Source organism: Urocampus carinirostris, chromosome 7, assembly GCF_059441175.1.
Source record: "Urocampus carinirostris isolate Australia breed hairy pipefish chromosome 7, RoL_Ucar_1.0, whole genome shotgun sequence".
In the NCBI taxonomy this organism is placed as follows: domain Eukaryota; kingdom Metazoa; phylum Chordata; class Actinopteri; order Syngnathiformes; family Syngnathidae; genus Urocampus; species Urocampus carinirostris.
In genome coordinates this window covers 39,723,576-39,746,543 of record NC_142355.1, presented here as the reverse complement: position 1 = coordinate 39,746,543, position 22,968 = coordinate 39,723,576, and the positions used below count along the sequence as shown (strand labels likewise).

General features: G+C 39.1%; 1 protein-coding gene across 7 annotated transcripts in view; it reads left to right on the top strand.

The window, feature by feature from the left end:
- The window catches only part of abcc8 (ATP binding cassette subfamily C member 8), a 95,110-nt gene that overhangs the window by 24,441 nt on the left and 47,701 nt on the right, over nt 1-22,968 (top strand). For all 7 annotated transcript variants that reach the window (XM_088340929.1, XM_088340931.1, XM_088340925.1 and 4 more), the window contains 5 exons: nt 4,822-5,010; nt 13,352-13,516; nt 13,583-13,738; nt 19,345-19,479; nt 21,133-21,295. In XM_088340929.1, coding sequence (XP_088197055.1) covers nt 4,822-5,010; nt 13,352-13,516; nt 13,583-13,738; nt 19,345-19,479; nt 21,133-21,295 — 808 coding nt within the window. The remainder of the gene's footprint in view (nt 1-4,821; nt 5,011-13,351; nt 13,517-13,582; nt 13,739-19,344; nt 19,480-21,132; nt 21,296-22,968) is intronic.

The following is a 22,968-nucleotide window of genomic DNA, read 5'->3' as shown; positions in this document are numbered from 1 at the left end:
TGTCACGAAAATGCTTTACCTCAGAGAAAATAATAAAACAGCTGTTTATTCATTTTGGGAGTAAATGGAGTTGTGGAAAGCTTGTTTGTTATCTATTAATCAAGTTTGACTGACCTATCTGACTGTTTTGTTGACATTCCCTTTAGCGCGGCACCGTCTAATGGTTCATTAACGTAACTACATCCTCTACTGTAGCCAAGTCAAGTCAAGTCACATTTATTTATATAGCCCTTAATGTCTCGAAGGACTGCACAGGATTACAATTACAAAACTGCACAATTACCTGATCTTAAACCAGCATGCACTTATAGCGCCTTATAATGCGGTGCGCCTTATGTATGAAATGAAATGATATGAAATGATCTGCATTTCTATAGCGCTTTTCAAGTCAAGACTTCCCAAAGCGCTTTACAGTGTGCTTCACATTTCCCAATAGCGGCCGTGCAGCCATGTAAGGCACTAACCTGCATATTGGGGGTATTAGGGGTTCAGTGTCTTACCCAAGGACACTTCGACATGTAACACGGAGGAGCCGGGATTCGAACTGCGATCTCTTGAACCCAAGACGAGCGCTCTACCTCCTGAGCCACTCACTCGAGTTTTAAAATATATCATTCATTGAAGGTGCGCCTTATAACACGGTGCACCTTATAGTGCGGAAAATACGGTATATGTACTAGCGGTGTCGGTTTGTCATACATGCCAAGCTTTTGACATTAAAAAGAGGTAGATATTTTGCGTACTCTATTTTACGAGCAAAACTCGAGAATACTAAAAAACAAAACAAAAAAAACGTGCTTATTTCTAACTTTTATCAAAACGGAAATTGAATGCGATCTTTAGAGAGGTTTTTCAAAAACAAAGACTTAGCCATGCTTCAAAATCATTTTAAAGGGGCGAAAAGCGGTAGTCTATTGCGTGAAGCGGTTGTGTTGGCAGGTATGGTATGTGGTACATGTACCATGGTACACAAGCTCTGCTTTGCAAGAGTTGAGTATTGAAATTGGAATCATTTTAAATAAATGGGCAGGGTTGGGTAGGGTTACTTTAACTTGATTACTTTCAATTACTTTTGGATTACTCCAATACCAAATATGCAAATAAAAGACAAAAGAAAATAAATATGAGTAAAATTACAAAATTTTGTGCAGGCTTGGGGAGTAACGGAATACATGGAACGGCAAAAATGATGTAGGCAAGCTGTTTGGATTTATTTTCATTTTGTTTCTGTCGCATTTTATGTTAGTTTTGCCGGAGATCAAAGAGATCAGAGCCAGGAGAGAAAGCTTACCACGTGTTGTGAGTCATAATTTTATTTATATTTACTTTCTTTTGTCTTTTATTAGCATATTTGGTATTGGAGTAATCCAAAAGTAATTGAAAGTAATCAAGTTAAAGTAACCCTACCCAACACTGTAAATGGGGTATCAAATATCCACAATATTTGGTATTGTGGCTGCTCAAGAACGTTTAGGCAAGAATTGTATAGCTTGATTTAAAATAGAAACTATCATGTCGCAACTTCTTTTGTGAGCAATTTGGACATTTCTCCCAACTTCCTGTATCTCTTCAGGAGCACGTGTCAAGGCTCATGTAGTTAAACCACCTCCCCGGCGAGGTCAGAACTTTCCAGTGTTAGAAAGGTCAGGAGCATTCGTCATGGTTAAACGTGTGGTTGGTGTGAACGCCATGTCACATGCTTCCGCTTGGGAGGGAAATAAACTAGTCTTAGTGGGGGGTTGGATGCTCATTGACGAGGAGGCGGCGGGTCATTCCCATTATACTGTGAACAAGATGACACGCTGACCCCTGCGGGCGTGACAACGCTGCACTTTATGGGAAGCTACATCGCTGTATTAATATGCACTCAAAAGGAAAGATGTGATTTTTCCCACAACGATGATGATGATAGTGAAAGCGAGTAGATGAGAACATGCACGTAAAATGTTAAACATTTCCTTGGAGAGCTTACTCCAACAACTTGCTAGTGACAGTCCAGATGTTTTCCTGTTATCATCTAGTGACTTGTACTCACTCAAAGCTGCAGGGTTGTTGGATGTCACAGAATACACAGTCCAGAAAAGTTAGGAAAATAGGACTTAGTATAGACTTATATAGACTTCAAGACTTTTTGTTTCGACTAGAGTTTCGGATTGTTCAGGAACTTCCTTTGAAACCCAACGAATTGGACTTATGGGTCAGAAACTGAAAGGTGGAATGTATGTTTTAGTTGTCCTTAACCCTTAAATTCATAATTGGGGTCAGAACATTGTTTGTTATTCTTCAAAAACTTTAAAATGAGTAAATTTGTATTATTGTCATATTTCATGTATTCCTCCTTAAACATGATTTTGGCATGATGCTGTTGGTAACTTTTTCCCCACTAATTTTCGACCCTACTCATGGCAGACTGTATGTACTGAAAGATTATGCATCAAAGGGTTAAACATTTGATGGTATATTTTCTTTATTAAGTATGTGTTCACAATGCCAGGCTGAGTTCAAAGAGACCTTATGCTTTCTTATCCATTGCGTCTATCTTATTTTTTCGGAGTAGTTTGTGGTGGAATGCATTAGGTTCGAGGAAAACAACAGAAAATGTAATTTTTACCAAACACTAAGGGGAGATGTTTGTCTCAAAACAAATATATTCACAAGATCTAAATATCATATGTGTTGTTAAATGCACACACAAAATTAGAAATTGCATATATAATCTTAGATATATTATCTAAGATTTTTTTTGGTTTGAACAAATTTATTGACACTAAAAACAGAAAACAATCATGACAATCTCAACAGCAATTAAGCACATTCACAATATTATATTCCAATATTACGCTTTTAACAGCAAACACAAAGTGAGGTTTGAACAAACCTTCTCGAAAATCAAACATATTCACAATTTCATTATATAACATCTTTGTTAGTGTCAATAGATCCGTCCAGGCCAAAGTCGATTGTCCTCGGTCTGAACAAATCCATTATCTAAGATATATTTGTGGTTCAACAGAGTATTCAGATTCAGATTCATTCAGATTCAGAGTATTCAGATTCAGAGATTCAGAGTATGCGATTCACTCCAGATTTTCTCTTTTATTGGTACCGGAGAAATTGAAAAATTGGCTTTGAAAGTCTTGAAAAATGTCTGAATTTTGCTATGAAAAAGGTCCACGAAACCTGGGAACTCCTTTCGCTCAAACTTATATTTAAACGGCTCCAACTCCAAACCCCCAGAACAAGATCATAGATTTAGAATACAGATGCATTGTTAAATTTTGCTGAGTCATGTTTGAGTTCATACTGCAGCAGAGCTATCAACATTATGAAGCTCTCTTCCCACCCTGTCCACCACTTCTTTGACCTGTGGTAGACACAACAGGTCCCTTAAAACAAAGACAAACAGGCTCACAAGCCCAGTTTTTTCCCTAGGGCCATCACCACCCTAAACAAGGGCACAAAACTGAAAATATATATCTTCAGACTTATTTGATAATTCGTGTTGCTGCTTGATTTTATTATGATGCACTGAGGCCAGTCTCTCTATTTCCTGACAGTCTTTTATTTCATTTTTCACTTTAAAGTCTTTATTAATGTTTGCCTTGGAGTGTCATGTCTAACCTTGTTACATACAATGTTCATTACATTGTTATCAATGAATATAAAGACAATTGAATTCAATGTATTTATTTCCAACCGCCAAAAAACAAACCCCTGTTACTGTGATATTTCGGTACTCGACCATAATCTGTTCCAGTAGGTGTTTGAACACTGAATTGTTCGAGTACCAAAAAACGTTCTCCAATACAAAGTAATGGTATTTCTTTTTAGACGTTATGAAATGAAATGATCTGCATTTATATAGCGCTTTTCAAGTCAATGACTTCCCAAAGCGCTTTACAATGTGCTCCACATTTCCCAATAGCGGCCTTGCAGCCATGTAAGGCGCTAACCTGCTTATTGGGGGTATTAGGGGTTCAGTGTCTTACCCAAGGACACTTCGACATGTAACACAGATGAGCCGGGATTCGAACTGGGATCCCTTGATCCCAAGACGAGCGCTCTACCTCCTGAGCTACTGCCGTTACTCTGTGTTCCCAAATTTTCACATAATTGAATAAAACGTGTACATAAACAACCCAGGATGATAAATCAAATCTGTGAATCACATGTGTCAAAACCTTGGCCCGTGGGTCAAATGAGGCCCGCCATATCATTTTATGTGGCCTGCGAGACAATACTGAAAAAAGCACAGGAGAAAAATGAACCTGCATCGCGTCAATCAATGACTTGCAGTGTTAAATATGTCCACTGGATGTCGCCACTCGCATACCACCCGAGACAACTCAAGTCAAGTCATGTTTATTTGTCTAGCCCTTAATCACAAAGAGTCTCAAAGGGCTGCACAGACAACAGATTTTTGCAAACTGCAAACTATTATTACACCATCCCCTGATCTAAAACTTACATGAGGGCAAGGAAAAAAATAAAGAAACCTTGAGAAGGGACCACACATGAGGTAATCCCCCCTCCAGGATGACCAGGCTGCAACAGATGTTGCTATAACAAATAATACACCCATTGTAGCTGTATTTCCCTTCTACCATTAATCAACCAGAGAATATTGCAGAAACCCATCCAGAAAAGACCCTAAGCCCTCCAGCCAAGGCACCCTTTTTATTCTATTCATTTTTTAGTCCGGCGCCCTGTGAGAATGTTTTCCAACCGAGTGGCCCCTGAGCTAAAATGAGTGTGACACCCCTGGTATACGGAGTCGTTGGAGTACCTATGTATTGATGTATTTTACGCTTTGTCCCTCAGATACCGCAGGGTGCGGCACCGCATGGACCCAAGTGGATCTGGCAGGCTTTGAGGAAAGCGTTTGGCCGACCTCTCATTCTCAGCATCACTTTTCGCTTCATGGCAGATCTGCTTGGCTTCGCTGGCCCGATATGTATCTCAGGCATTGTCCACCACATCAGCAAAGACAATAGAACCATTCACCAACCGGTAAGAATATAGATGATGGTAAATGGTCTGCATTTATATAGCGCTTCTCAAGTCAATGAAGACCTCCCAAAGCGCTTTACACTTACCCATTCACACACACACACTCACACACCAATAGGGAGTCAGCCATGCAAGGCGCCTACCTGCTTATTGGGGGTGATCACCTTTTAAAACGAGGGGGTCTCCAACGTGGTGCCTTTGGGCGCCAGGGTGCCCCCTGAGGACAGTTGAGGTCGCCGCGGATCTGTTCTGAAAAGAGCTGACCAGTGCTGGGTCATTGCGTATTTTTTGTAAAATGATCTTTTTATCGGTTGACTAAGTCTATTCAACCCTAAACCTTTATATTTAACCCAGTACTAACATAGTAACAACACTAACATGATAAGTTGTTATTTTAAACATTTAAATACATAAATTCCAGTTCATGGGCTTAATTAAAAAAAATCTATTCAACAGTGTTCATTTTACCTCTAAAAAGTGATGGGTCCTGGGGACTCGCATGCTCAAAAATCTATGGGTCCCAACAGAGATCTATGGGTCCCCAAAATTTTGTGTTATCGAGGTTGAAATTGTAAATCGGCTACAAATATGTAATATAAATCTATATATTCATTCCGTTTTAATCATCACAGTTTATTGGTAATACAAATCAGTTATCTCTTCAAGATTTTTCAGTTCACAACAATATTGTAAATTATACAAAATAATATTGCTGAATTAATTATATAAATCTATATTTTCATTCAGTTTTAATCATCACAGTTAATTGGTAATACAAAGCAGTTATTGCTTCAGATTTTTCCATTCACAATATTGTACATTTACAAAATACTGAAAATACTGCCATCCACTTAACTATCTTTAGCAGTGAAAGCATGGCCAAGTTTTCTTTTTGATGTTGTATCTGTTCATACTTGCCCCACTCTTCCTGCAGCAACAGAATTTCCATAGCTAATTTGTGGTTTTCGTTGTTGTTGTGCCGATCCAATGTGCTTTTCTGAAAGTTCGTATTGCAAAATGATTTATGCAATCCAGTTTTTTTGTCATGCTGGGTACGCGTATCACAGAACACGTAGCCTCCATTATCATCCTTCTCATTGCGTAACCAGGAATATAATTTAGTCCATTTTGGCAGAAAAGTCCTTTTCTTGCTAGGAGTATTCTTTTATTTTCTTTCGTCGAATCGTTCGCTTCAACGCACGTGTTTTTCTTGCCTTCGCAATCTTCTGAAGAATTTCTCTACCGTTTTTTCGAGCCAGAATTATTGCCGTTGTTATCACTTTCTGCATTATGTTTCGACTTATTACGACACTGAAGAAATTACCAATCTTTGTTCATTTGCACCTAATACCAACTGTTTTTACGGAGGCATACTTCTCTTTCACTCGACAACCATCAAAACAATGACGTCATCTCGAAACAAGGAGATCTCGTTTGCCGAGATCGGCGCGAGATCGAAACAACAATGGCGGATGCCTGACGAAAGGTTTGGAGTGCGGTCAATCTTTGTTAAAAAAAGAAAAAGTAATCGGGTAATAATGACAATTTGGTGTCAAAAAAGTTGCGTCCCGGGGACGCACGTTGATTTGACACAATGCGTCCCCAACAAAAATGATGCGTCTAGGACGCAGGGACGCGGGCAAACGAGAACACGGATTCAAGAATTAATAAGTAATGTATTTTTAAGCAATTCACTAAGAGAATAGAATTGTATCATGTATTAAACCATTTTTGTTAATCTTTTTAATTATTTATTTTACAGGAAATACAACAAACTAAGTTCCAATTTATGTATTTTATGAAGCAAATGGGCAAACAACATGTGCAGTTTCATTTAGATAGCTATCCTCATACCTTTTTAGCTTCTCAGCAAGCTATCTAGGTAGCTTTTAATTTTTTTTTTTTGCATGCTATCTAGCTAACATTTTATCTTTTTTGCTCGATATCAACTAAATTTTGGACTCGTTTCCAGACAGCCATCTAGCTTTTTTAAGCTTTCTATCTGGCTATTTAGTTGGCTTTTTACTTTTTAGCTAGCTGTCTCGTAAATGCAGCTTTGCATCTGGACCAATTCACTACAAACATAAACAAATTTAAGTTGGAGTTGTGAATAAAAATATGCTCACCTAAATTGTCATATTGCTTTAAAATAAGTAAAAATGAAATACAAAATAAGAGTTTTAGCTGTGAATGGGCAATAACATCAAGGCTGGGCCTACTAAAACTAAGAAAATACTGCACATCATTCTCCATGAAACCAGACTGGTCTTCAGCTCTTTTATACTATTACTGCCCTGTAGTGGCAGCAATATGCATTTTGCTAGTATTTATTAAAAAACTAATCATAACTTTTGATAGAAACAAGCTTAATTTTTTGACGTACTCAGACATTTTCGGTGGGCCGCATTTAATCCTGAAACATGTTTTACATGCCTGCATTAGTGTTTTACACGCCAGGAGTCATTGTGTATTTCACCTCTGTACGGTACCTCTCTTTAAAGGTGTTGTCTGTGGTTAATGGATTTTTGTACTTTATTTTATAGTTGATTGGTTCCCTTAACCAATAGAGTTGTATGAGCAACATTTTCTGTGGTGTGTCTTGGGAAAGTACAGTCCAAGTCCAGCCTGGTGGCGCCCATCCAGGCCAACAAATGTTTCCAGCCAGTCTCGAACCGGGGACCTTTCGCATGTCAGGCTATTGTGCTAACCACTGCACTGCAGGATCATAAATAATTCATTGGTTGGAATCCTTGATCACTAGGGTCGAAGGGGCACCATTTTCTTGTGGTGTGCCATGGGCAAGCACAGGCTGGTGGCGCTCATCTCTCTCCATCCATCCATTATTTGCAACGCTTATCCTCAGTAGGGTCACAGAAGTGCTGGAGCCCAATACAAATGTGCTTGAACTTGCATCCCTTAACCACACGGGTCGCAGGAGCACAATTTTCTTTTTGGGAACGCAACCTCCGCAAAGAAAGAATGACTGTATTTCAAATACATTGGCACGTTTTAGCAGGAGGCCTACAAAACATTAAGTGTCCTGCCAATTAGCATTTAGATTCCTCTCAAAGATCAGCCCCACAATCAATTCCCATGCCCTTTACTCCATCCGATACTCACGCTTTGGTGTCGCCTTAAATCAGGACCAGTCAAATATTTATGAGACCTTTTGCTGTAGGACGTGTCTCAATTTCAAGTTTCAGTGAAGGCAGACTCACATTTAAAACATCCATCTTTAAAACTCTCTAGATTATTTAGTCAGAAATTCACTCTGTGCCGCTTGGGAAAATCACAAGTGCAGGTGAAAATGATACAAACAGACATATTTCGAGAACAAAAATAGACTCTTGTGTAATACACCCAATCCGAGATTGTTGGGCATGGTTTTTTTTCAACATTTGTTTAAGTAAACTATATGTTGTTATTTCACAGTGTAATATTTTGTTAATCTGTTAATCTTTCTTTAGTCAAGTAGCTCTTTAAGCCTTTTAAAACCAAAAGGGAATACAGAAGAAAAAGGACATGTTTAAGGAAAAATAGATCTGAACAAACTATCAACAAACACATGAATATATTTTAAAACTTTTTTTTACAGAGTAAACCAAGATCAATATTTCAATATTTTTGTATTTGACAGTTTACATACCTGTCAACTTAAATCTTTTTCACGTATTAGGTATGTTTTTGGTCTTTATAAATTGCGTATAGCAATGTTTGTAATGGGAACAAAAAAAACTCAATTTTTGTTAGGTGGGACAATTTGTGCATAAGACAGCTATAAGCCGTACTCTACATAAATCTGCCATTACTGTGATGTTTTGTCTTGTTGTGCCGTTTTATATAAAATTCCTTGATTACGGTCAATTTAGCTCCACAAAGAAGACACACGGCAAAGTCAGTTAACAAATATTCAGCCTCTCCTCTGTTTTCAGAATACACTTTTTTTGTTGACCATTTTAAGGGTTTAGGCATAGCATTCGTTAAATCCACAGCGACAGAAACATCACCCTGCTTTTCTCCGTTTAGCCTCCAGTTAAATCGTGATAGTTTGTCCCTGGGCGTCACGTCGCAGCTTCCTGACTCACTATTAATGCACTTGTCGGTCTTGTTTTTCAACTGGCCGACGTGTTGTTTTTCAGCAGATATTTTGAAAAATGGTTGTGCTGGTTGCATTGTGGGATCTGTAGTTTGAGAGTTATCAGCGTTTCATAGAGCAGGGCCATTATAGTAATGATAATAATAATAATGCATTTTATTTAAAAGCGCCTTTCAGGCCACCCAAGGACACTATACAGACAATGAAAAAATACAATTTAAAAAGTTGTAAGCGAAATAATAAATAAAAACAAGACATAAAATCATGAAAACAGGAAATGGAGAAGCTATGTGTTGTAGGCAGTCCTGAACAGGTGTGTTTTTAGACGGGACTTAAAAGTGGAGAGAGGTGTGCAGTTTTGGAGGTCCGGAGGTAGATTGTTCCAAAGCTTTGGAGCAGCGCGACTGAAGGCTCTGGCTCCCATGGTGCTCAGGTGGGCAGGGGGCACTGACAGTCGGAGGGAGGACGAGGATCTGAGGGAGCGAGTGGGGACGTGCACCTGGAGAAGGTCGGACAGGTAAGGAGGAGCCAGGTTGTGAATGGCCATATATGTATATACGAGCAGTTTGTAGCTGATGCGATGCTGAACAGGAAGCCAGTGCAGCTGTTGGAGAACGGGGGTGATGTGCTGCTGGGAAGATGTTTTTGTGATGATGCGAGTGGAGGCGTTTTGAACCAGCTGAATTTTATGGAGGGACTTTTGAAGAAGGCCGAAGAGGAGAGCATTGCAGTAGTCAAGGCGGGATGTGACAAGACTGTGGACGAGAATAGCAGTGGTGCGGGGGGTGAGGGAAGGGCGGAGTCTGGTAATATTGCGGAGGTGGAAATAAGCAGTGCGGGTGATGGTGTTGATATGTGAGTGGAAGGTAAGCATGCTATCCAGGATGACACCCAGACTCTTGACCTGGGGGGAGGGGGACACTAAGGAGCTGTCAATGTTGAGAGAGAAATTGTTTACTTTGGATAAAGTGGATTTGGTGCCAAGAAGGAGGAATTCTGTTTTATTGGCATTTAATTTAAGAAAGTTTGTTGTGAACCATGTTTTGAGTTCGGAAAGGCAAGAGGTGAGGGAGGGAGGTGGGAGTATGAAGTTTGGTTTGCAGGAGAGGTAGAGTTGGGTGTCATCAGCAAAGCAGTGAAAGTGGATATTAAATTTGCGGAGGATATGACCAAGAGGCAAGAGGTAGACGATGAAGAGAAGAGGACCTAAGACAGATCCCTGGGGTACACCTGTGTGACTAGGGAGGGCTTTGAGGTGAAGGATTTCAGCTAGTAGATGTATATACAATGATTTCATGGGTCTGATATAATTGTATGCCGGGGTGGATGTGTCAGAGTCGGCAAGAGACCTGAGAATTAGACACAGGTTCACCTTCCCCCCAAAAACAACAACACTAAACATAAATCAAAATATACAATAGAATGGTTTAAAATTAAAAATATAAAGGTCTTAGAATGGAATGGCCAAGCCAAAGTCTATGCCTCAATCGTTTAGAGCACATATGTCAGAGTCAAGGCCCGCGGGCCACATTAGGCCCGCGAGAGGGTTTTACCTGGCCCGCGTGACGATATCAATATATTATTAGATCTGGCCCGCAGGCCGCTGCAAGCCAGCAGCCCGCAGTACGCATGAATACTACATTTCCCACAATGCAACGGGGACGCGCCGAGCGGGAGCAAAGCGGGAGGCGGTTTGATTTATTCAGCAGTCGATCAGCAGCAGTCATTAGCATAACAGCAAAAATTAGCCCACATATACCCATCAACAATGGCTAAACGGAAGGTGGACACTGAAAACGGGGGCTTTCAAACAAGGTGGGAGTTGGAGTACATGTTCACGGAGGTAGCTGGAAAAGTATCAGCGTCAGCCTCAAACAAGTAATGTAGAGTTGTAGTAATACAGTACTGTATATAAATGTATGTAAATACAGTAATAATACAGTAATGTTTCCTGTGCAATTACACATTTGAAGTTTTTACTCCGTTCAAGTTTAAAAGTTAAATATGCACATAAAGAAGGTCTTGTTTTTTGTTGTTCCCCTTGGGAATTTTAAAGCTTTATTGTCTATGTTGACTATGTTGTTTTTGTTTGCCGACTCTGTCCTGGGAGTGTTTCTTGTTTTTCGGCTTTTCATGGAAAATAGATCTTGATGTGGACAACAGTCTTTTGATAAAATTGTCTCCTATTTAGCAGAGAAAATGACTTTTGATTGTTATTATTTGTTAATCAGTAATTCCTTTTTTTCACACTAACCCAGAGAAAGCCCAGAAAGGAAAGTCAATGTACATTTGAGCAGGACAGATGAGGTCCAGTGTGTTGATTGCTATTGGTTTTAAGTAACAAGAGATTTTTTGCACTTTATTTTATTGTATTTCGAGGCAATATTTCTTTTTAATAATTTCAGATGATTGAATGATAGAAAATGGTTATGAGTTGTTGTTATGAGATATGTTATGAGTTTTTTATATAAAGGACATTTGTATTTTGTGCCTGCTGAAATTAAAAATGACTGACAGAGTCATAAGAAAATATTGTTTTATTTATACAATCATATTGTAATATATTTGTTGTGTTTTCAGTAGGTTAAATCTTGGTTTCAGTAAAGATTGGACAGTCCGGCCCTCGGCTTGTAGCCAAATGTTTTATTTGGCCCTCCGTCCATTTGACTTTGACACCCCTGGTTTAGAGCATTTGTGGAAAGATCTGAAAAATGCTGTGCATAAACAGTCACCAAAGAACCTCAAGCAACTTGAGCTGTTTTGTGAGGAAGAATGGGCTAATCTTTCTGCTTCAACACGTTCAAACCTTATAGAGACATATCCAAAAAGACTTGAGGCTGTGATCGCACAAAAGGAGGTTGTACAGAATTTTTTTAAAGGGGGGCAGTATTTTTGCAACACCTAATTTATAATTTTTTATTTGTTAGCACAATATAAGATGTTGAATAAATTTGGTTTCTTTTCACTATTGTGTCTCACATGTTGATGATTCTTAGAAACTATTTTGAGTTTTTTATCCATTAGTTTGAAGCCTGAAATGTGGCAATACGTCAAAAAGTTCTGGGGGGGGTCTGTTATATGTACTTCAATATTTGGATTATCTTTTAAAACTACACAAAATAAAATAAACCTTTTTGGAAATCGGGGGTTGGTTCAGAGGCTGTACTTGCCCAAGTCACACACACAGAAAGTGTTGCCTTATGACTCAGGAGGTTTAGGTAGGTTTGTGCAAAGTCCGGCCTGGGGGCCAGCTACTGCACGTGATCAAATTTTTACTGGCCTGCGGCCTCTGTCATAGATTAATAAAATGTAACCGCCAGTAATGTTGACCGCAGTAAAAAAATTTATTTGTACCAAAATAAACAAAAAAATATGAAATACGAAACAACGGCATCTGCTTGATTTGCCAGGAGCCTGTGGCTGTTTTCAAAAATACAACATCAAGAGGCACTGCCAGACAAAAGAGTGTCAGGCTGAATAGTTGGCCGTTACCCATTTTCACACCTGGCCCGCTTTCTGAAAAGTTTGGACACCCCTGGGTTAAGGGACTGTGAATTTTTAGTTAATTCTGTGGACCTCTAAAACAGATCAACAGGCAGGTTTCTGGGCCTCTGTTTGAAATCCCTATTTAAATATTGACTCTTCAGATATGGTGTGTTACAGTGTAGAAAAAAGTAAAAAGGTGGAAAGCAGGACACGATGGAGCAGGACAAGATAGAATTGGGAAACATAACATGACAGAACAGTTTGAGACAGGATAGTAGACAAATGTGTGTGTGAAAACAGACAACTGACAACAGGATAGGACAACATGGTAGAGAACAGAATATGACAGCACAGGAAAAAATATGTCAGTTTTTTCTGCTTCCTGGACTTATTTTTCCTTTGAGTGTCCTGAGTTCTGATGAAGTTTGAAAACTATACTTACTTGGTTTATATTTTAAAACAGTTGAAGTGTATTGCTTTGGAAAAGGATCAGATCTCTGAATGATGTGAGTGATATGTGAAGGTTTAACAGTGTAAAAGATTGATTGTGTGATATTGCAGAGATAAATTATTCATTTGAGATCATTTTTCAAGATTATAAATCTTTCAGGCTGGATATGCACAATCCTTTAATCTCAAGGTTTTAAAGAATATTCAGAAAATGTATGATGAGTGTGCTTTGCCAAGATTCAATTGACACTGATGTTTTTTTTTAATACTTCTGGTGACAGAAAGAAATATCTTGTTTGGTCTTTGCAGATGAGACTGCTGGGGATCTATTTCATTTCATCCAAAGAGTTCCTGGAAAATGCATATGTGCTGGCAGTTTTGCTCTTCTTTGCACTGCTCCTTCAAAGGACGTTCCTCCAGGCTTCCTACTATGTGGCTATTGAAACTGGCATCAAGCTACGTGGGGCCATACAGGTAATCCACACTGAACGTGAAATTTAGCGAAATGAGAAATTGATCTCGTGGCTATTATCTCCTCAGACCAAAATCTACAACAAGATCATGCGATTGTGCACATCCAACATTTCAATGGGCGAGCTAACTGTGGCTCAGATTTGCAACCTGGTTGCCATTGATACCAACCAGCTCATGTGGTTCTTCTTCCTCTGTCCAAACTTGTGGGCTATGCCTATACAGGTAAGGTAAATAAGACAATGTGAAATTATGCCAATAAAATGTTGTTTTGTTCCTCCTATTATGTATGAGCTTAAGTAAAAGATCTGAAAAAAACTCAAATATGAGCTGACATTAGAGAAAATGCTACATTTTGGACTTTCGAAGCACAGAAAATATGAATTATTGTTTGGTAATTGTGTAAAGCTCTTGATATCTTGTTCATAAGGTATGTGGGTGATTACTGCTCTGACCCTACCCAAACTGATGTTCCATAGTGAATAATAACTTTTTGAGTTTCATGCAGCATTGGGTTAAAAGAAGGGGCCAGACCGGTAGGTTGAGAAACATTGATTGCTTGACATTAAAGGACCCTGGGGACAAGAGCGGCAACGAAACTACAATTTTATAAGAACGCATCTGGGTAAATAAACAAAAAAATGGCAAGTGCAGAAAAATACTTCATGATGTTGTATGAGGAAAGTGGACACTAAGGGACACTAGGGACAGAACAGTTTATTTCAAGTTGTATTTTTTGTATACCATATATTAACATTACATTTTAACTGCTATGTTTTGCGGGCTGGCAAGTTTGTGGCCCACTTGCCGTAGTCTGCCCAACCCAGAGATAGAGCTTGTTTGAATCCAGGAATGATTCCTGGTGTGATGACTAGCTTAAGAAGTACAACAAAAAGCAGGAAAAGTGCATTTGATGACATGTTCAGTATTTTTCTTGATGTCAGCACACACTGTGATTTATTATCTCTATCAATTTTGAAGACTGAAGGAACTTGGTGTCGTGTTAGTACTACCAGAAACATAATGGCATGTAACACATATTATATGTCAGGGGTTGGGAGCCTTATTGAACCGCGGGGGCAGGAGCCTTAACAGGGAAGCCCAGACCTCCCAATCCCCAGCCACTTCTTCCAGCTCATCCGACAGAATCCCGAAGCGTTCCCAGGCCAGCCTAGAAACAGTCTCTCCAGCGTGTCCTGGGTCGTCCCCGGGGCCTCCTGCCAGTGGGACATGCCAGGAGGCATCAGATGCCCGAGTCACCTCAACTGGCTCCTCTCTATGCGGAGTAGCAATGGCTTAACATAGGGTCTCTCCCAAATGACTGAACTTCTCATCTTATCTCCAAGGGAGAGCCCAGCCAGCCTGCAGAGGAAACTCATTTCAGCCACTTGTATCCGGGATCGTGTTCTTTCGGTCATAACCCACAGATCATAACCATAGATGAGGGTAAGAACATTGATCGACCAGTAAATCGAGAGCTTTGCCTCACGGCTCAGCTCCTTCTTCACCACGACGGACCGCATGACGGCAGACGCTGCACCGATCTCTCATTCCATCCTACCCTCACTCGTGAAAAAGACCCCAAGATACCCTTTTTAACCAAAGAGCTCCAAAAAGCAAAGTATTTAGATTTTTTTTGAGAGAGAGCGCTACATCATATATTTTAACACGAAATTCAACAAAACCCACTCTCCAAACAAAAGCTTTTCCGCACATTTTATTTTGTGGATGACGTTAAATGATTTGATAAAATTAATTTAAAAAAAATAACGTTAGAGCTTGTGACCCATATCAGTGATTTTCAACCACTGTGCCGCGACACACTAGTGTGCCGTGAGAGATCGTCAGGTGTGCCGTGAGGAATTATACAATGTCACTATTAAAATTTTTAATTTATAAAGCATTTATGAATCCTTTTCTGCTAATGTTATGTCATTGTCAAGTGTCTGTGCTGTTAAAACCGGGGGTATTATAAATTACATTGTATATAAAATTACATTTTATAACATTTTTGGTTAGTGGTGTGCCGCAAAAATTTTCAAATGTAAATAACATGCCCTGGGTCAAAAAAGGTTGATAAACACTGACCCATATCTATCTATATACCACTTAAAATTTGCCTTCCTCCCGCAGTTACTTAACATCATTGAGGCTTTTTTTCACCTTATTATTATTATTAATATTTGGGGGGGTAAATAATGGTTTCAGAACAAGATGCAAGCAGTTCTTTTGTAAAAATGTCACTAAATACGACAAACAAAAACTTTCCGGCTGGACAGTATTTCCCATTAGCACAGTGTGTGTGTGCAACAGAGAATCAAGTGAGCCGTGTGTGCATAGCTCCGCCCACACTTACCACTCACCTAATCAAATTCGTCCAATACTACCCATCCCAATCAAATTGCTTTGCGTACTGAGTTTTTAGAGTTCTGTGAGTTTTCATCCTAAATTGTCTCAATAGTGAACCTAAATTATTTAATGTCCTTCCTTATAAAGGATTCCTTAGTGACATACAGCCAAAACGGGGTATGTTGGTATGACACTTGACTTTAAACTTTAGTGTGACCTCTGCTCTTTATATACTGGACTGAACAAATCCTGTGGCACAACACGATGTGGTTCTCGATTCAGAATTATTGAATTATCAATTTTGGAACAATTTACATAAAACGAACACGTGCTGTTTTTATCTCTGAGCCATGTGTACTCATGAAAAGAGCCATACATGGGTCACGAGCCAATAGTTCCCGACCCCTGTTACACGTAGTTAATGTTCATGATTCAGCTGTGAGTGGGATAGAAACGGCATGTGTCGCTAATGCTAAAAAGAACAAGCTTATTACCTGATGTTCCACAGCAACAGAGATCCATCAGCCATGGAATGTCAAGGCAAGTTTTTTTCTGCCATTGCCAGAGCTTGACCGGTGTTATGCCGAAAATTGCATCCCATAGTTCATCCCTTCAAATAAACATTACTTTTCTCACACTGCTTATTTCTACGTTAACTGATGTTATGCCGAGAAATGCACCCTTGCCGAAATTTGCATCCCGTAGCGGGAGCGCGCACACGTCACTCCCGCTACTATAACCACTTTTACCTCGTTTTATCTCACTTTTATATCACTTTTCGGGAATGTAATGGCGAACATATAACAAAAACCACTTTGTCTTGCATTTGTTGGGTATGTAATACAACTTAAACCATTCCGTATTTGTTGTGAATGCAATCGAATGGTAATGCACACCGTATATAAATCACTTTTGAGCAGGTAACGTGTTTATTTTGCCTTCTCCTACTCAAATCGCTCGTATTGAAAATGTAATGCTCTCTACCATAAAATTTATTATGCTGAAATGAACTGTCAAATCATCAACAGATTAGCGGGAGACAAACTTGTTAGATTTATTTTCATCGTCAAACGAGACGTAACACGTCAATAATTGTATTTCCCAACGTCTATTCTATTTATGTCTTTAGATATCTACCTTAAAGCGACATCCGGTGCTTTTTTTTTCGTGTTCAAGTGTGTGCTTTGGTTCCTTCGTAAAAGTGTTTGCATGGTTCATTCCTTCAAATAAACATAACTTTTCTCACACTGTTTATTTCTACGCTACGGGATGCAAATTTCGGCAGGAGTACATTTCTCGGCATCCCCAATGATTTTGCTAATGCTAACAACAAAACGGACACAAAAACAGATAATTACTTTTGAAAGAAAAACAGCATGATTCTCACAAATGCAAAAATTAATTGGGTTAGTGATATGAGGGGAGTTAGCAACCCCGTAAACCGGGCAGAAATGACGCTTCCCTCCCGGGAAGCTGTTGTGAAAGGTGCTGCTTCTAAGAGGACATTACATTCCACTGTTCAGGCAATTGTCTTTCCCGCACGAAAGGCTGTTTTCCCGTGAAGGGGAAGGTGTGAATGTGAGGTGTCTCATCATGATGTGTGATGCATCACTTGGCTGCCGTTTATTCATGAAGGTGTTAAATGTCTTTGAAGTCAGTCTTGAACACTTCACTCATCAATGATATCTTAATGGACAACTTCATATTTCTGTGACTCAAATAGCATTTTCGAAATGTGTTTCTAAAGTCATTGGAACAGTTGTCCAAATCCAAGAAAATGGCAATTTTTTTTGCCATTTTGACTTATTTTTGAAGGCATTTTGAAAATGTTGTTCCGTAGCTATATAGTCATAGGACATATTAAAAGAAAACTTCAACTCTTATCCCCCCCACAAAAATATGTTTTGGGCTTTTACCATTGTTTAGTAAACAACAGTTTAAAATTCACAAGTGTTATGAAAATACATATTTCCAAGAAAACTAATGAGAAAAACGGCTTTTTTCTGAAAGGATGTCAAGCAGATCTTTTACATTGGTGCTTTTTTTTTGCATTTGTGATACCTGCAATATCTAACTAAACAATGCTTCCCATAAACACAAGAACACTTTGCTCGCAGATGAGGCAGCATGAGGGAGTGGGAGCTCCTTGATGTGTGTACAGAGATCTGATCAAAGGCACTCCTGCATCTAATGGTGATTTATCATCTTGAAAAATTTCCCAGAGGCTTGATACTGATCAGCAGTGCCAAAGCCTTTAGAATCGTTTTTTTTAAGTAAAACAAATAACATACTTTTATGTTTTGGCACTGAGGGACAATGCTTCTGAAAACGTATGTATACGTTAAGGTGGTCCGTAAGAGCCTGCAAGGCCTTCTCTGCTGGCCTAAAATATATCTCCATCTTGCAATGTTAATTATATACTGTTCATCAATTCTTGTTAACTAATGACTAATCATGTTTTTTTTGTGCTTCACCTAAATAAGGCCACAATTAATAGTAAACGTAGACAGTAATTCCAATTTTTCTGTCAGCTTCCTTTCATTGCTTCTCTCCTGCTTGCACATCTTCCAGTCTTGTGCTTTCATATCTAAGCATTTAACCAACCACATTTCAGAATTACTGGTTGCTCGTCTCAGAAATCTGCCCTTGGGCCTGCAATCTTTCAGCTGCACGTGTCCCCGAAGGACCATATCACTGTGATATTGCTGTAGGTTCAGGCAATCAATTTTCAAATTGGTTCGAATGGCCGTGCTGGAAAGTGTAGAGATGTTACCGCTTTCACAAATATTGGCTGTGGTAATTCAACAGAACATTCGCGACACTGCACAAGCAAATACAGTACAGTACATTCAGCGTATCCACTGCTTCTGTTGAATGAATATATTCAGCCCTTAAAAGAATAAAAACTAAATGCAAATTTCTCAGCCTACAAATATTTCTAAACATGGGTATACTGTATCATAATTCATGTATTTCTGCTTTTTTTTAAATCAATATTGTTTTTTTAATGAATGCTTATTTCTGGACCAGAAAGCGCTTAATATACAATGTCACCTTTTAAGATTTCATATTTAGGCGGGGCCCTCAAACTATAATTCCGCTGGCCACAATTGCCCCTGGGGCCGCGAGTTTGAGGTTCCTGTTCTAACTGTTATGAGACAAATTTGATAAAATGTATTAAACATATATAAAATGAAATATAAAAACTACTTATATACATCCACATGTATATTTTTTTATACATACATCTTAAAAAAATATAATATCGATACATCAAGACACCAAAACTTTTAATCAAGCTATCTTTTTTTTTCTTCCAGACCAACTGGCTTTGCCAAATTTTTAAGATCTGTGTGTCCAGCAACTTTAAAAGTTTGCCCACTTGTGGTTTAGCCTTAGAATTTTACCACATAAGATGTTAGCATTTAGCAGCTAACGCTTGTACATTCTCTTCTCTGTCCTGTGCTGTTCTGCGCTCTCAGATTATAGTTGGAGTGATCCTTCTCTATTACCTCTTGGGTATTAGTGCCTTGATAGGAGCGACGGTCATTGCTGTGCTAGCGCCCGTTCAGTATTTTGTCGCCACAAAGCTGTCTCAGACACAGAAAAGCACTCTGGTGAGTATCAACATTGGCAGGCACTTTCTATTTTCAAAGTCATGCCATTGTGGGTAAGTGAGACGATCGCCTGTTCTGTAAATTTGCTGGCATACACTATAATTCAAAAGTTTGGCGTCGCTTAGAAATGTACTAATTATTTATTAAAAAAAAACACTTTTTTTCCAATTAAAATAACATTAACTTAATCAGAAATCTCAAGAGGGGTGACTGACAGCAAAACAAACACATACACAAAAAAAAAAAAAAAAAGAGTTGTTGAAAAAGGATAGTGGGATGTTTGGACGTGTTTCTAAAGGATGGGAAGGGGACCTGTATTATACGGCAGGGGTAAACCAGTGAAAGCTGTAGGGTCCTGCTGTTGAACAGAAGAGTGTTTTGTGTCACCCTGACCCGAGTGACATGGCTGCTTTCTTGTGTCCCGTTTCATCTGGAGGGGTGAAAGCATGACCAACTTGGGAGCCGAAGTGCTCAACTTGTTTGGGTATTTGGGCATTTTTGCTGGCCATGGTCAAATTTGTTTGTGTTTTTTGCTACTTTTCCTTTTTTTTCCCTCTTCTCTTTGTTTTTGTGTATATGTTTGTCTTGCTATTGGTCACTCCTCTTGAGAGATATGACCAGGATAGATAGATAGATAGATAGATAGATAGATAGATAGATAGATAGATAGATAGATAGATAGAAATGCCAAGATACTGAAGATCTCCTACAACGTTGTGTACTAATCCCTTGAGAGAACAGCACAGATGGGTGCACAACCCAGCAAGAGGACAAATATAGGAGAGGCAAGCTCTTGGGACTGGGCCCGAATCAGCCCCGAATTTTGGGCTCCGTTCAGACATAAACCTTCAATCATTAATTTGGACAGGGTCGGGCTTCTCTCTAGCTTTTCCCAATTATCCATGTGTTCTATGTTTCTTCTTCTTGGTGAAGGAACTGCAAAGCATGCACGCTGCTTGGCGCTTGTGCTGCTTGCAAACTCCGGCACTGGGCTGGATTTTTTTAGGCCTGATCTTACCTCTAATGTACAGTCTCAGTCTCAAAATACGCATTACAGGTCGACCACGAGCAGTTTCGTAAATGGCACCCACAAAACACATGAAACATCTACAGTGATGAGGTGGCTAGAGATGCTGGCCACCAAAGTAGAATGGCAAAGAAAAAACTATATCTTAGACTAGCGAGCAAAAGGAGGAGATAAATATAAGCAAAAGAACAGACATCGGACAACTCATTTGATAAATCAAAACAGTAGTGTTTGTGTGACTTGGACCGAGAGATGCACACAAGTGTAGTTGTCTGCAGCGTACAACTGCTGAACTGTTTATAGTTAATTAATTCACTGACCCGAGCTCAAGCCTCGAATGTGTTTGAATTGACAGTTCCAGGTCATTACACCCACAGCATAACTGATGATTTTCACTAAGTAAACCAGCTGTCGGACATAAAAAACTCGATATATAGTGTTGGCTTACACGCCTTTCTTATTTGCTTTCTAGTAACAAATGACCACAGTGGATGTAATGATATCAGTTAAGCATACATTTTCATATTTTCCCCCTAGTTTCTGTGTGAAATTGGCACAAGCATCTTTTTTGTTTAGTAGTTCATGCTCAGGTCAGTATGAAAATCTTTTCATCTCTTCCCCTTTAGGAGTACTCCAGCGAGCGCCTAAAGAAGACCAACGAATTGCTCCGAGGCATCAAATTGCTGAAACTGTACGCATGGGAGCGCATCTTTTGTGACAGTGTAGAAGAGACCAGAGGCAAAGAATTGAGCAACCTGCAAGCTTTCGCGCTCTACACTTCCATATCCAGTAAGTGTCCTGTCCTCTTTGAAGCGATCTCAAAAGATATATTATCTCCTTGTGCAGTGACTGACTTTAAAATAGATTGTGTTCATCATCTGCCAATATGAGATTTATTTTTAGTAAACAGATAATGTAATTTCTCTGATGTCTTTTGACTCGTCTGCTTATTTGAAGGCAATGATGGACTATGTTTACATGCAGGCAGTGGAGGACAATGAGGGTCTGCAAGGCCTTCTCTGCTGGCCTAAAATATATCTGACTTATGTTAATTATATTTTGTCAATCAATACTCAATAAATAATTCAAAATTGTTTGTCAACTTCTCTTTGTTGCTTCGTCCTGGATGTGCTGCTTTCAGATGTATGCTTTCAAATTTAAGCATTTGATTGATCACATTTCAGCCATACGTAATTGCTAGGCTCAGAAATCAACATGTATGCCTTCACAAAAAGATCCTGAAGGCCCGAAACCATGATATCAGTCTTTGAGAAAGCTGTAGGTTAAGCCAATGAGATTTCAACCTTGCGTCTGAGAGTCATCAAGAGGGCGTTGAGAAATATCGCCAATTTCAAAAACCATGATAGGCCAGGGGGCGATAATCCACCAAAGTGATTGCGCCAATAGACGTTAAACAAGGAAATGCATTGTTGTGTTGATTTAATAGTGAAAGGATGGAAAACTCTAAAGCAGGCAAACCTTTCGCTTGCGGGAAACAGTTTTGTCCACCAATTTTAGCCTAGAGGTAAGATTCTAAGCCCGAGGCCAAGCCCAACCATATACAAATTTGGAGCCATTTGGATCTAACATTTTAATTATTAAGTTCGGGTCGGGCCGAGCTGCTGTCATGGTGACTTTTTTTGTATTATGAACTCATTATGGTCTGTTTAAATAGTCTTGTTTAACTAAGATGTTATGACAAAAGACAGGCTCTATATGTCTGCACAGAGCGGGGCTCTTCAGCTCCAGTGAAGGTGTATGTGTAAACTGCACAGTCCACCACTGCATGCAGATTATGTAAAGCCATGTAAACGTGCACATAAGTCTGATTAAGGTCTTATCCTGACTGTAAGGAATGGTTGGGTTAGCCCTTTCTTTTTCAGATCACACATACGTGTATACCCATTTGAAATATGTTACTTGTGCAGTTGTGCACAATTTTTCCCTCATCTTGGATATTTTGATGCTGCAATACACTATAGACTTTTAGTACTGAGACAAATATATGCGTATAGGTTGGTTTTACAGAACATTTCCATTTGTTTTTTTAGCTCCCACTCCAAAAACTGCTACAGTCTATATAGAGGATTAAACAGTTGTATTTATCCAAATATAGTATACAGTAAGTCCATACCTCTTGAGAGCCATGAACATGCACAACTTGTAAACAGACAAGCCACATCTATCCAGCATATTTTGAAGCGAAAGCAAACAGGCATGGTATTTAATACATATTTATGATTGACATGAACAGGATCATCGTATATTTAATGTATCAACTTAAATGCAGGAACAATGTCTATTTATGGAATAACATCCCTCATGTTTGGCCTTTTCAATTAGATCATTCATACGCAGAATGTTTGTTACTTGTCATGTTAACGATTAGTTTGGGCCGCTCAAAAAAAAAATCAAAATTCTGATCCCAGTTAGACTATGTACAGCATGTAACTGTAGATTGA